Source organism: Nannizzia gypsea, genomic scaffold, assembly GCF_000150975.2.
Source record: "Nannizzia gypsea CBS 118893 supercont1.9 genomic scaffold, whole genome shotgun sequence".
In the NCBI taxonomy this organism is placed as follows: Eukaryota; Fungi; Ascomycota; class Eurotiomycetes; order Onygenales; family Arthrodermataceae; genus Nannizzia; species Nannizzia gypsea.
Window position 1 is genome coordinate 438869 of NW_003345193.1, and position 14639 is coordinate 453507.

Below are 14639 nucleotides of genomic sequence, written 5' to 3' on the forward strand. Positions count from 1 at the left end.
GACGCCAGATATAGATAGACAGGCATAACTAGCTGCTATGGAGGTGTAGAGGCTAAGATAAGACGAAAGGAGATGTCATTGACTCGATATTAGGGAGTATATAGCACAATATCATCATAGAGGAGAGCCCTCGTCTCTCCAGCGTCATGCCGCCCCTGAAAACCAGCCAAAGGAGAGACGAAGAATCATGGTTGATAGTCAGACATAGATACAGACAGTGAAGCATCCCTCCCTGCGTTTGCTTCTTTCTTTCTTTCTTTTTTTATTTTTGATTTCACATTTCCAAAGGAAATAATAACCGTGGCAGGGACCTGAAGTGCCTGTACCATGGCCAAATGTAGATGTAGATCGGGTAGAAGATGGCGATAAGAGGGTGCCGGAGAGAGGGAGATGGGGAGGGAGAGGAATAGAAGAAAAGAAGCAGCGTGCTTAGATGGAAACCCCCCAAAGCCCTCTTCCGCCGCAGACTCCAACCCAGTCTCTGCCTGGGCCGGTGGCAGGGATGTGAGGGGCCCAGCTAATGTTCGACACTTCATAGTCACATCGCCAGGCGGCTGCAGGGCCCCGTTCGAGGGTCGATGGGCCGTTGCCAGTCGTTGAAGTGGAGGTAGAATTGCTGTTGCTGCCGTTACCGCCGGAGTGAAGGGTCTGTGGCTGCTGAGGGGGCAGTGGCAGGGCGGCAGCATTGTTCTGGTTGATGAGATCCCAGATCAGGACCAGCGAGTCGTCCGCCCCCGTGGCTATTGTGCCTCGACGGGACGGGGACCATTCTAGACAGTTTACCGGTGCAGCGTGGCCCTTGAGCTCGAGGAGTGCTTGGCCGGGCTGGCGGACGTCCAGCACCCGGATGATGTTTGAGTCTTGGGCAAATGTTGCCAGCAAGTGGGCGTCATGCGGTGATGCTGATCTATTTAGCCTGTCTATCCTCATTTGTTTATGTTGGTATATTAAGCGGATAACCTACCTGCAATACGTTGGAGTGGTGGTGGCCATACAGAAGACTGGCCTGGCGAGAGATCTCCCGGGCTCCCTTAAGGGGTTGTCAACATCTATAGTACCCTAGGGATGTATGGGGGAAAAAATACGGGTGTGGTATACTGACCCTTATCGTGTTTCTCTGATGGTTCATAGATGATGGTGCTATGTTCCAAGCTTCTGAGATCAAACATTCTCACGCTGCCGTCTGCGCCACAGCTAACAAAGACGTCCACGCTATTAGCGCAGAATCGAACGTCGTATACCTCCTTGTCGTGGGCGATGAGCTGCGTCTTTGCCGTGAGAGTGGGTATGTCCCATATCGTGCAGGTGGTGTCTATACTCGAGGTAATGATCAAACTGGGGGAGACAGCGTTCCAGTCTAGCGATGTAATAGGCGCGGTGTGTTCGGGTGTCTTGGAGTTGGAGAGAAGAGCGAGCGGAGAGAGCTTCTGCAGCGGCGGGGGGCTCTTGTTACTCGCACTCATCCGGTTGATCGAGTTGCTGCCGTAGTACTGCGGCTGGTTCGGGTTCGAGGGCAACGACCAGAGCCGGAGATGGTCGCCCGAGGTGGCCAGCAGGTCCGTCGACTGCTTCTGTGACGATGGCGGCTCCCAGAGGATTCGAGTAACCGGGTAGGAGTGTGTTGCCTCTGCGGTTTTCACGAACTCCAGCCCTGGGTCGTTATCGGGATCATTATAGTCCCGCTCAGCAGTCTGAGCATGAAGTATTTGTATCTATACTCGTCAGCACATGAACAAACGTACAAGTCAGTAAGATGATGGATAGAACATACGTAGTTGTGGGTGTCTTCTAGGTAGCTCCCGAGAGCAATCTTTCCAGCCGAATTGGTGTTTGGCGCCGCCGGCCACTTGCACCAGTCGAGCGCGTACAAACCCCATGGAGCAAGATAGCTGCTGTTCTTGGGTGTGTGCATGTCCCCATTATGGATGGTAGACGAGGCAGCCGAGTCGTCTATCCGGCCCAGATCCATGTGCGGGCGTATGTCTGCCAGTCCTAGCGGGGAGTACGGCGTCGACGATGACTGTCCGGAGGGGGACATCATGCTGGACTGCTGCTGCTGGTGCTGCTGCTGATATCGCTGCTGGTCTACTCCTGGGCTGGAGGGATACGACTGCAGCTGGCTCAGAGACGACTGTTTCGACGGCGTCATGGGCACTGCTAGCTGCGAAGGCACTCCGGAGGAGGAAGACGGGTTGTGTATGTTGTTGCTGCTGTTGTGATGGGTCGTAGATGGCTGTCCCTGGCGGCTTGAAGGACCAGGCTGTAGGGCTCCCGGTAGAGCATTATTCTGGTGGTGGTGCTGCTGCTGCGAACTCGGCTGCTGCTGGATGCTCAACAGCGACGGAATCGAGCCGTGCTGCTGCTGCTGCTGCTGCTCGTTCTGCGGCTTCGAGGAGGCGGTTGCTGAAGGCATATGCAGCTCTTCTGGCTGCCGTGGAAACGTAGGCGCTCTACTGCGGGGACCGTCGAATGGTATACTAGGCTCGGCCATGGTTGGGTTGGGCACGAATACCGCCCTTCGTCTGCTAATTTGAAGCTGACCGGCATGCAGCAGCAGGGTCTCTGGCGTTTAGTGGCCGCGATACGGGCATAATACTGAGAGCTGGAGTCGCAGAGTCGTGACGGCCGTAGTGGACTCGGTGGTGGTGGTGGTGGTGGTGGGCGTGTGTCGTTAACTGCGCGGTAACTAGATCGTCGATGGCGGCAGAGCCCCGGGCGACAAAACGTCCCTTGCTCGCCGTCTCCTTCTAGTCAATCTCTGTCCCTTCTTCGTCTTTCGCCTCGTTCCTCTGTCGTCTTCTTCTCGTTGCTGTCGTCGTCGTCGTCGTCGTGTCTTTCTTCCTCTTCATCTCCTTCATCTTCGACTTCGTCGTCGTGACGCCGCTGGTGGCGCTGACTAAGACGAGGTCCTCGGTTTCATCTTCGACTTCGGCTCGAGGAAGCAGAGAACAAACAGACAGATAAAGGGAGTAGAAAGACGAGAAGGAGGCGAGAAGAGATGGAAGGCCGCCATGAAGCTCTGCTGCTGCTCACTGATACCCCGTCGACCTTTGCAGCGCTGAGGGAGACCTACGGCCATGCCCTATCAACCATCCTGCCAGCACTGGCTGCAGCTTCAGGAGACGGCAAGAAGGACAGTCAGCCGGCAGTCCTGGACGTAGCTGTCTCTGTCTGTGGCAAGGGAAAGCCCTTTGGCCTGCTGCAGCGGTTCCTGGCTGATTTCTACCGGCTGCTAGCTGCCGTCAGCGTTGCCGTCTCGGTCGAGCTGGACGGACCTGGAGGCGTCGATGCCAGGGTCTTCTTCCTTGAACTGGACAGTCAAACTGAGCCTGAGCCCGGTGATAGATGCTCTTACGGTCCTATCGTCAGCATGAAGAGCTTGATACGGTCTAATAGGTCGTGGGATACGGTATATCTGCCGTCTGGCTGTGAGAGTGTTGCCTCCTTTGCAGCCCTGCTCGCCGCAAGACAAACTGGCGACGGCAGGGTAAGGACAACGGATATCCGTACCCTGGAGCTGAAGGCATCAGGAGACAAGCCATTGATAGGCCTTGTTTTGGATCAAGGGATAGCCCAGCCTGCTGCTGCGGTGCATTATTCCGTCGCCGTTGGAGGGACGTTTGACCACCTACACGCCGGGCATAAACTACTTCTTACTGCAACAGTGCTAGCATTAGATACATGTTCGCCCTCTGTGGCCCGGTCAGCACAGCGGGACGGCCAGGAGAAGCGTGCCGTTACTATCGGTATCACCGGTGATGAGCTGCTGGTGAACAAGAAATACGCCGAATTCTTAGAGTCCTGGGAGGACCGTTGGCAAGGGGTCTGGCGATTTCTCCAATCTATCATCGAGTTCTCTCCTTCCAGTACCGTAGACGTCAGACGTGAAAATGAACCTGGTCCCAATGGTAGACGGGTTATCGTCTCCTTGTCCTCAGACCTAGAGTTCAGGTTCGTCCAGATCGCTGACCCGTTCGGTCCTACTATCACTGATCGCGATATCACCGCTCTGGTCGTCTCAAAGGAAACCCGCTCTGGCGGTAAGGCTGTTAATGACGAGAGGCTGAAGAAAGGGTGGTCGGCTCTCGAAGTCTATGAGGTTGATGTTCTCGATACTGCTGATGGCGTGCCGGCCTCGCAAGACGGCTTTGAGACCAAGATATCAAGTACCGACATCAGGAGGCGGCGGATGAACCTCGCCAAGGGAAGCACTCTCTAAGTCCCGCGTCTGGCCCAACTACAACGCTTCGTCTCTTCAACGCAGCCTCTCTGTATGTACACAGCCGTATGCCAATACCTAAGTACATATGTCTCTTAATCATGAATGTTATTCCCCCTGAAGAAGCATGGTCTCGCCTCCTTTTCGCTTTGAGTTCGCCACTGTCCCCAACTCTCCTGCAGGCGAGCTCTTTATCCCCTGATAAACATTGGTAGTTCTATATGTATCTTCACTCCATCGAATAGTATATTCTGGGAATGCTGGGAGTTGTTCCTGTCATAGTTGACGCCTGCAGCTTCTGCATGGTATGGCACAACACCAACCTCATCCATGTTTATGTTTCTCATGCAGGGGTTGCCAACGGCGAGTGTTGCAAATGCGTTGGAAAAGGCTTTTTCGATAGTCATTCGGTAGTAAGTTAAGATTTCGTATAAAATCCATTTACATTCTGTTGATGTACTTAGCGCCTTGATCATTCATCGTCAAACTTGTTCTCAAGGTAAGTTAGCCGTATCTTTGAGGCTAGACGAACGTTGCAAGCGGATTCATGCACATCTTCCTTCAGTTTTGTCCATCCCTGTTAACAATTGCATTTACCTAGGCACAGAGTATGCAAACCTGGTAAAAATGGTGATCTGGCATGGAAGTAACTCCTAATTCAGGGGTATACCGGTCACATATGCCGCCCATATCATGAGCTGCCGCTTCAGGGCCACGTAGTTCACCATCGGAGGTCGGTGACGATACAGACACACTTGCTTCTGGCCTGTGGATTTCAAACAACATGCTTTGTCCCAATCACATCTCCTTGCAAGCCAAGTACACGCCTACATGAAGAAGACATGTTTATACCTGCAGTTGGTGGGGGCCATTGGGACACGTCTAAACATGACTCGGGTAACTGCGGCACGAATCAATGACACGTAATTGAGGCTAGCCGCCTCCTCTGATATCGAGTTGAGCTGGGATATATCTTACAATGTGGGGAGTTGAATGTGGAAGTGCTGGGTCTCCTGCTTTGGATTACTTTCTATGGAGTACCAGCCAACTTGAGGGGCATATCCATGACAATGCTCACCACACCAGCAGCTTCGACAAACCTTTCCCGAGTGGTAGTATAATGACATTGCCTAGCAAGAAGTATGTGAAAAATTTCTTGCAATTGATAGAGGGTTTCTGTGCATGCATTCGTCAACGGGTTTCCTTATTAGCCCTAATATATAGTTATCAGGATGGTTCTGTTTGGCCTTTGACTGTGGATCTAGATGTTTCTCGTATGCTATTGTGGGTGAGCATACTTAATGCACGCGGGGCAGACTGGATATGGAATTTTGGCTTCCATCATTCTAACTGGGCCTTGGCGTCTTCGAGCTACGAATGCTTGAGATTTTATCCCAGCCGCTAGCGGGTCAGATGTGGGAAGTTGAGCGTGTTTTGAGCCAACATGACATTTTCAGATGTTACTTCTAAAAGTAAGAGCTCAGGGGAATCGGTTGGAATTGCATTTTCAGGCGTTCAATTCACACGTTGAACGAAATCGCACCTTGATGCAGTTAAGCATTAAATAATAGCCTAGGGTCCTAATCTTCTATGAATTAGCAACCTGCAATCCAATGAGGCCGTACATAACCTCGAAGACATAGAGGAAACGTACTTCGTTCTATATGGAGAATTTCGGACTTTCAAGCTGGCTGGCCATGAGGTAAACATACCAAGCAATAGTACTCCGTATGGTGTAAATGATTTGGCACCGGCTTGAACACAAAATCAAAAAAAAAGGAAAGAAAGAAAAATGCAGGTATATTTAGTGGAGGTATATCGAGGACACTGCAGGGGTAGGAAAGATGTTTTATGTAACAACTGCTAATTGGAGATTCAGCAGCTTTACACGTTGCGTAAAGTCGTGAAAAGAAGGCGTTAATGTTAACCCGTTTAAGAAGGGGTTGACCACCAATGTGGGCATGCCTATATTTAGAGCAGGAATAAACAAAGTCCACACCAGAGTGAGCGGTTGAGTTTTGAAACAGAAACAATCCGAGATGATGGATGGCTGGGACTCCCCAGGTTATTCTGGTAAGTAAGTAAGCGCTTTCATTACAGGGGGGTTGCACCATTCAGACAAGGATGGGCTGGAGTCAGGGAATAAACACAAACTCCCCACAGGGGGACAGGAAAAGGGGTTTAAGGGTGAATTAATGAGCTTCTGCGGTGTTGGATGGCACCAATACCTATATTAAAAGATTAATTTATATAATTAACGACATATTTGGAGCAGCAATCGGTGACCATACTAGCTGTGCTACGCAACGATGGATAGGGAATGAATAGGGATCGAGAGTATGACAGTAACTGTACCTCACACGACATACTATCGGAGAACGCGGGTCTAGGGGAGGAGGGCAGCTTCCCAGGGTTGAAAATATGTGAAGGTGACATAGAAATGGTAAGCCGGGGGATAGAATCGGGAGATGTTGACGCAAAGGAAATGTAAATATATGGCTCACCCTCTTTATGGCAGCCTTTGTGGCTATGAATTGCTAAGGCGTGGTATCGACGTATCACGGAGCACTGTCCGCAACCCGTGGAAACAATTCAATGCTCGTGATTTGGGGAAAGTGTCAGGAACTGCTCTATTGCTTGTCACTTGCTTGCCGTCTGTGCAACCCTAGTCTCTGCCCATTGACAGTATGCTCTGGTTCAAATTTCTTGATCCCGTTGTCGATTGTCGGATTGTTCCTTTTCAGACGCTGGATCTCAGCTGTCAGGGTAACCGTTAAGTGGCTAAATTAGAACTGGCAGGGGTGAGCCTCTGAACTGGAAATATTTGACATCGGGCGGAGAAAAGTGGCAGGGACTGGTTTTCGAAGCCCAATGCAGAATAAATCGTGTCGGAGGAAGATATATCACTGAGATACGGGTAGGGCTATTGGTTGCAGTCGAGTTTTTCTTATGCACCTCAATACAGAGTAACCAGTAGCGATAACGTTGTCGCTCTTCATTCTTGTAGCCAATCTTGCACCACGGTCGCCCTTTCAGGGCAAATCTCAAGTCTTGTTAAATGTGAAGCATAGAGTTAATGCATCCAATTGTAGCCACTGCAATGGAGATCTCAAAGGTCGGTAAAGTCGAGCCAGAACCGGCTTACCGTGGGCCTGCTGCCATTTTCTCCTGCCACTTTGTACTTCGCGTGCTCGTAAGGAGTATTGATAAAGCAGCACGGAGTATATGCCGTCCCTCTTACGAGGACGCGCCATCCGGACTTTCTAGCTCTAGGTGGTCAGCATGCTGAAAGGAGCCAGACGGAACCGAGTCGGCGTGTCTCTTCCAGGGGTATGCTGCATGTTTGAGACGATCACTTCACGAATGAGGCTGCATGGCCAGTCCCAGCAACGAGCACTCAGTCTCACCACCGTAGACATCTTGCATTCCGCCCCTTTGAAGGCCCTTGTTGTAGTTGTTGTAGCTGGCGTGACGTTGAAATTGAAGTCGAAGTCGAAGTTGTTTGTCCCAAAAGGGTTGACCGCCTTGGGTTCTGCCACTCTCTCATTTTGCTTCTAACAAGTTAGTTAGGTAACTAGCTAACTATCAACTTCACTCAACTTTCAACAGCACCAAGGTATCAACGGCAAACGGGATCAAAAAGCCAGCCCGGTTACGAGAAAGAAGTACGTATCGATTTCTCCGTCTCACGTGGCAGCTGGCGCTAACAGAAACATTTTCAGACTCCGTGATAGCCCCATCTCTATATCAGCCTGTTTATATCTCTTGACCATGGTGGCGCTGTTCCAGGTCAGGTTTCCAGAGACCCCGGCAATTTCCTAGTCTTTATTCGGTTCAAATGTTGTCGTGATTCGCCTGCTTCGTGTGAAATTGCCAGCGGGGATGTCTGCCGTTGCAGGAGTTTTGGCTTGTGCATCGTCCAGGGATTGAGCTGTGCAGAAAAGTCCAAACACGAGAGGTGCAGAAGCTCCATGGGCCGACATGAGGGCTCCCTCAAAGACGATTCGCCCGTGACAGCCGCGCCACCTCTCTTGTCGTTCCTGTCCCCTCTCAACTCGCTCACGATTCGCAGCGGCCCGCCCTGCTGCCGCTGCTGGCTGGGGATCTGCTGGTAGCTTTTTTGGTCATGTGACCTAATGGAGGGTGAGGAGAGTTGGGGATTGGGCCAGCGAGTCCTCCTTTTCTCCCACCTGCCCTACGTGCAGACGACGTGCAGTCGTGAAGGAAAGCACCCGAAAAGTGGACAGACAGCGCGAAAAGCAAAAAAGAAAAACCAGCCAGAGGCACAGGCAAAGAGAGAGAACCAGGCGGGAAAAAGAAACGAAACGAGAGAAAAAAAAAGGTAAAGGGAGCCCTGTCTGATCATGCACACGTCTGTCAATCCTACTTGACAACATTGGGGCCAGGAGTAAGAAGGTAGTCGCTTGGAATTGTTCGGTTTTATATCCTGGGTTTCGTCCTGCCCAACTACCGCCCTTGCGACTGGAACCTGTTTATCCAAGCTGAAACGGTGGAAAATAACATCTCAGCATTCTTGATCGCCTCCTTTCCAGCTCTATTTCTACTATATATACTCCATATTGGTACCAATTACCCATATAAGTTGTCATCGATCTTCAAGCACTCCAAATACTCCGCTCCAACGAAAGCCGCAGTGATCGCTGTGTCTAGGAATTCATCTCGTGATTACATGTTGTGCCATATGACCTAGTACCCCTAGCACTTGATGGGTTGTTGATCCGTCCCTTTTCATCTCTGATTTATATGGTGGTTTACTCTTATCTTTCGGACCAGCACTGAATCTGGCCTCCACCCAACAAGCTAATGACCTGGAGTTTATATTGATAACTGAAGCGGTAGGAAAAAAAGAAAACAGGAAAACAAAAGAGGAAAACTATTGGTAAAGAGGCAGGAAGTGACGCGCAAGGCGGAACAATGGATAACGAGCCTCGAGGCATACTGCGCCTCTCGAACGAGTTGTTGAAAGAAATACTGGACCATCTCACGCGAGATCTAGAAAGGTGCACCAGCGTCGACCACCGTGCGTATCTTTCTTTTGAGAGCGTTAGGCCGAGTTTGCCCGATCCTCCGCGTTTGTGGCTAGAGGGTAAAAATGGGTACCATGAAGATCTTCGCAGTGACGTTGACCGATTTCGAGAGGTTTGCAAACGGTTCTCGGAAGTTGGTGCAGCGCATAAGTTTAGCCGCGTTGTCGTCCGGTTTTCAGAACCCGCTTTTAAGAAACTTGACCAGCTGTCAAGTATTCCTCACCTGGCAAGACATGCGAGAACCTTTACATATATAATCCGGTCATTTTATGTAGAAGGTAAATTTGAACGCCTGTCCTTTTGCTTGTATTGTTTCCTTTGAATTCGTATCATGTTTACTTGCACAGATGCTCACGGACCCTTTTATTGTATAGGAAAAGATAATATACCCCAGCTGCTTTCGACGGCTGATTCAAGCAAACTCAATCTGGCCGAACATATCCACCGTCTCGAAGAGCAGAAGAGATTGGTTTCGTCTAATGAAGACTTAAACTCACTTATAAGGGCAATGAAATCGTTTACGGCTCTCCAACACGTGAAGATATTGAGAGTCCAGGATGAAGCTGAACGTGATTTACGATCCTTCATTGATAGGCATGATAATCCATTAGACCCGTTAGTAGTGGTGGACTGGAATCCTGCCTGCATTCGCGCCATTCAAAATGTTGGCCTAGCACTCTTGGAGGCTGGATCTCCTGCCAATCGCTTTTCGGGCCCGCAGATAAACCCTCAGGCCACACTTACACTAAAAAGGGCCCCTGTGCAGCTTCTTTCAGCTCTCGCGACGAAATTGACGTGCCTTGAGATCCATTTCGATGCCATGAGATATGTTAATGCAGAGATGAGGGAACTCTCGGAAGTATTTAAGGTCTTATTTACCGCAGCAAAAAATATGGAAGCTATTCATCTTGGATTCCCGTCTAGGCTGCCTTTAGACCTTCATCTGGAAGATATATTTCATAACGTTCATTGGGAGAGGCTTCGCGCATTTGGGATTCAAGCCTGGAGACTTGACTCGGAAGAGATTATTAACTTCGCTCGACGCCACCGCAGGTCTCTCCGTGGCCTTCGCCTTCGTGATGTCCTGCTGAAGGAGGGGAGCATGTGGAAAGATATTTTATCCATGCTCCATGACGAAATGGAAAACCTCGAGTGGGTTAGCCTACGTCGGATTGATTACTCAAATGCATTTGATGAAAAATGGGCTACAAGTGCAGACATTTCTGATATCCAGTCGTTTCCAAACTCAGACAGCGAGGATGATGACATATTTGAACCATACGTCCCAGGGAACTACCACAACATTAATGGAGATGACGACGATGACAACACGAGCCTTGGTGATGAATCAGACGGCCTAAGCTCACATAACGGCGACGTTGGGCCTAGAGCCAATCAAATAGAATTGTTACCAGACAATTCTCTATCTGCGCCGTTACTTCTACCCCCCTTCACTGATCAGTGGGAGGTCCTAAGCTCTATCCCAGCAGACGACCTTGAAGATGATGGTAGAACTGTGGACTATCGGCAACGAAAGATTTGGGAAGCCTGGGTTATATCTAAGTCGCGGGTTTCTGCTGGTCGGGACCGCTGTGGGTAAGTATGTTATTTACCTCTGCCCATATCAGCTGGATTTCGAGAAGTTTTACCTTCTTTCTTTCATTCTCTTTTTACGTCAACCCTTTTGGTCTGCTTTCCAGTTTGGTTCATTGGCCAACAAAAAATCGCCTTGAAATGTACTTTGATGTTTTTGTTTTCCGTCTTTCCTTCTCTTTCCTTTGCTTTTTTTGGGTGGATATATTCATCTCGAACTTATTGACGATATTACGTTTTTATATCTGCTTCGGCTATGTTATGAAGAACCATGAACCTATGAGATAACGAACAATATAATCCATTAGCGTTATGACATATTTGATCACAGTCTCATTTAAAAGCCTTGTATAGACAGTAATCATTCCTGAGGAGGAAGAATGCTATAATACCACCTCAACTAGCTGTCATTTGCACGTTGTAACCTGCCATTCATTCTTATATAATGGGTATTATAGTAAAGTCATCTAATATATCAACTGGTGCAGGGCGCCCGAGTATATAGCCGCATTTCTTGGCAGGATACTCTAAGAGTTCTAGCATCCTTGGATCCCCAAGTGATTCAAGATATGCACAAAGTGCATAACATTCAACCTGAGCTCTTGAATATAGCCACCAGTCAGGCCGCTCACATAACTTCCCAAGCCAATATGCAAGTATGATCAAGCAGCTAGGTTCCTTGGCAAGTAGGTTATTCGTATAGTCCGGTAACAGTCTCCCCATAAAGCCCATGAGCTTGGAGAAATTTTCCCTGTTACTTTCAAGCTTAAGAATTGGGGTGAGCATCCTCAGGGGCCAGAGGCAGGGATTATCATCTTCAGTAGTTGTCTCTGTAATTCCGCAGATTGCAGCAAGCTCTGGGTGCAGGCCAACCTTTCCCGGCCTATGGTCGCCAAACATTTCCTCATCGGAAGATTCCATAAAAACTTCATACCAAATACTATGCTCAAGGTAACGGCTGAGGTGCATGAGAAGAAACCGTAAACCTCCTTGGATGAGAAGCCAGTTGAGATCTGCAGGGTCGTTGGAAAAAACCCATGATTTGGTGTAATCAGGGTCAGCACCAAGAAAGGTAATGCTACTCATGAACATGCAAGTAGACATTAAGCCATCCATATTGTGAAGACCGATGCTAGTTTGGATTTCTTCCTGGTATTGTCTGATGGTTTGTTGCCAATGATATGCATGTAGAACTTTGTACGAAGGGTCACCCTGGGCTTGGTCAGAGATAGAGGTGGCGCCAATACCAAGAATGGCATGCATGAGATACGGCGTCTTCACACAAGCGGCCAGTTAACAAACTAGCTCAAACCATGATTATGAATATATAGAGGGAGAATGAATGTACCAACCTTAAAGGCCAGAGGCAGCATCTTTGTTGACACAACTTTCATCCCAGCATCCGTGAGTGGAGTATGGTCATGTTTGAGGTTTAGAAAATGGTGAAAAGCAATGATTGACTTTGAATCAGAAGTTAAGGGCCGAATCTTGGTCTTCGACCCTAGCTGGAGAGCGTAGGTGACACGTGCGGCAAGATCTGTTCTCGACATAGAATGGAATAAAGAGTCTATAGAGCCACACTCACTCCCACTGCTGGACACAGGGCTACCTGATCCCGCGTTAATAGGTACCAACGCTTGCTGATCCATGTAATCACAGGCGACACCATAAGCTTCGCACCTAAGGCAGTGCGGCTTCGTTTCATCACACTAGATATAATTCCGTCGTTAGCAATCCTTGGAATTGACGTGCATTGTGCATGGCGGCCCGGAGGACCCAGAGAATGGTTTCTACCTTAACCCTGCGCTTCTTGCAGGTGCCACACCCAGCCCTAGATTTCCGATGGGATTTTCGAGAATTGCATTGCTTCCCAGTTGATTGGTCACTGCCAGAAGAAGTGGTATTTCGCCGTTGGGCTTGTTTTGGAACTGTACAGTTCTTTATGCGGAAGACCACCTGGTTGCCGATCTTTCGAGACGGGGTTACCGATGTCCACTTCTGCTGGTCCAGGTGGCTACCTTGGCCGTTATGGCTTTCTGGCGAGACATGTAGATGCTGGATATTGTTATTTAGCATTGTGCTTTGGAGTTGGAGTTTTCCTCATATAACGGTCAAGTGGTAGCTGCCGATACGACGAATCTCTAGATTGGGTAATCCTTGAGGTAAGGAGATCAGTCTAGTCGACAATCCCAGAAATGGCTCGATATATAAATTCCAGCGACTCCTATCCCAGTAGGCTGTGCACCTATTTGGTTCATTATCTCAAACAATATACACAGGGCAGTGGGTCAGCGAGGCAGTGTTTTCCTGTGTTTCTTCTGGCTCCTTTTTTGCTTTTGATGTTTGGATGTTTCGAAGATCAGAAAACTTGAGGCTGAATACGAGCAGGCGCTAGTCCCAGTATGGTAACATTTCGTTTGCAGGTTGGATGACATAAGCAAGCTGTGAACTCTCGCTGGAAACGATGAGATTCCACTTTAGCTACGACAAGGTATTCTTAGGCATCAGGCCCTCTTGTCCCTTGGTCCAACAGGTCATGAGCCTGGATTCCACAATACGTTGATGGATCCTACAGAGTATAAGAACTTTACACAGATGGGTTATCCAGTACCACCAGTTGAAGCTTTGAATCGCCTCCTTGACGCTATTAAAGACGAGATGGCTCTATGGGCGAACGACATTACCAATAGTTTGGATAATACCAAACTGGCCGACGTCACGAAGGAACACTTCCTGAATATCTGTTCGAAGACCAAAGCAAGAGCGCTGACCAGCCGACCGCGGCTGCAGCGCCTAAGAAGACCTCGAATATTTCTCCACCATCAAACCAACGCGAACGACCTAACAGAACGGAAGGTTGGCCACCAGTTGGTACTTCACCAGATGAGCACCTCAAACACATCCTCTCCACTTACCCCAGGGAGAAAGATGGAAAATGCGGTTATTGTGGAGATATCCAGCATAAATTGGGTGAATGTCCCTACCTGCACCTAGCCAAACGTCCACAAGGCTGGTACCGAAAGGGTACTGGGCGTACAAATACACCTGGCGCAGGCAAAAGAAGCCTGAAGTGGTTGAAACGGCCACCAACGAATTCGCTGCAAGCTTTGCAGGCCTAGTTCTTGGTGACGTAAACAACCACCGGCCAATCATAAGCGCTGTTCCGGCGGCTCATGGAGCCAAAACGTGGATCGCCGATACTGGCAGCGCGTATAACATCTGCTCAGACCTCGCCGCGTTCATCGAATATGAACCAATTCAAACGAAGAACGTTAGTGGATGGCAAGGATCGTCATCCCCCATCATTGGCAAAGGCAAGGTACAGATACCATTGCTCCTGGGTGACGGCACTGTCAACGAGCTCGTTGTCAACTGTGAGTACTCACCTCATGTAATCCACAGCCTACTCTCTGGATAATGTCTCAGAACAGAGAACAGAGCCTACTTCTCGGAGAAGGATAATACAATACGTTTCCTACAGGGCGACGCTCTGATAGGATACACCTGCTGGACCACAAGGGACAAAAAGGCCCAAGGATACCTTGGATAATGTGTGCGAGTCGTAGCTAAGTGGATATAATCCCGACAATATATAAAACTGACAAGACGAGGATGGTGAGGAAGACGAAGGGGACTGTGGTTCTTGGAAGGGGTGAAAGTAATAGGCAGAGAGAATCATGCACCGGCTAGCAACAGGCTGGGCTCGTGCAATAATAAAACACGCTTTGCAGTACCATTTCTATAACTCCGTACTATACAAAAGATTGGGAAACAATGGT

General features: G+C 49.2%; 5 protein-coding genes across 5 annotated transcripts; 3 read left to right on the forward strand and 2 right to left on the reverse strand.

The window, feature by feature from the left end:
- Positions 1-429: 429 nt before the first annotated feature.
- MGYG_08402 (WD repeat-containing protein) lies at positions 430-2491 on the reverse strand (the record flags this gene model as incomplete). The annotated part of the gene is made up of 4 exons (XM_003169450.1): positions 430-902; positions 965-1030; positions 1103-1712; positions 1772-2491. The coding sequence occupies 4 exons, from the start codon at positions 2489-2491 to the stop codon at positions 430-432; spliced, it is 1869 nt and encodes a 622-aa protein (XP_003169498.1).
- A 507-nt stretch (positions 2492-2998) lies between these two features.
- MGYG_08403 (pantetheine-phosphate adenylyltransferase) lies at positions 2999-4219 on the forward strand (the record flags this gene model as incomplete). Its single annotated transcript, XM_003169451.1, has 1 exon — positions 2999-4219. The coding sequence occupies one exon, from the start codon at positions 2999-3001 to the stop codon at positions 4217-4219; it is 1221 nt and encodes a 406-aa protein (XP_003169499.1).
- Positions 4220-9154: 4935 nt separating this feature from the next.
- Positions 9155-10867, forward strand: MGYG_08405 (F-box domain-containing protein; the record flags this gene model as incomplete). The annotated part of the gene is made up of 2 exons (XM_003169452.1): positions 9155-9545; positions 9642-10867. 2 exons carry the CDS (start codon positions 9155-9157, stop codon positions 10865-10867), a joined length of 1617 nt encoding a protein of 538 aa, XP_003169500.1.
- Positions 10868-11298: 431 nt separating this feature from the next.
- MGYG_08406 (C6 zinc finger domain-containing protein) lies at positions 11299-12936 on the reverse strand (the record flags this gene model as incomplete). Its single annotated transcript, XM_003169453.1, has 3 exons — positions 11299-12135; positions 12213-12569; positions 12655-12936. The coding sequence occupies 3 exons, from the start codon at positions 12934-12936 to the stop codon at positions 11299-11301; spliced, it is 1476 nt and encodes a 491-aa protein (XP_003169501.1).
- Positions 12937-13324: 388 nt separating this feature from the next.
- On the forward strand, positions 13325-14354 carry MGYG_08407 (hypothetical protein; the record flags this gene model as incomplete). The annotated part of the gene is made up of 4 exons (XM_003169454.1): positions 13325-13351; positions 13402-13727; positions 13855-14234; positions 14263-14354. The coding sequence occupies 4 exons, from the start codon at positions 13325-13327 to the stop codon at positions 14352-14354; spliced, it is 825 nt and encodes a 274-aa protein (XP_003169502.1).
- Positions 14355-14639: the final 285 nt, after the last annotated feature.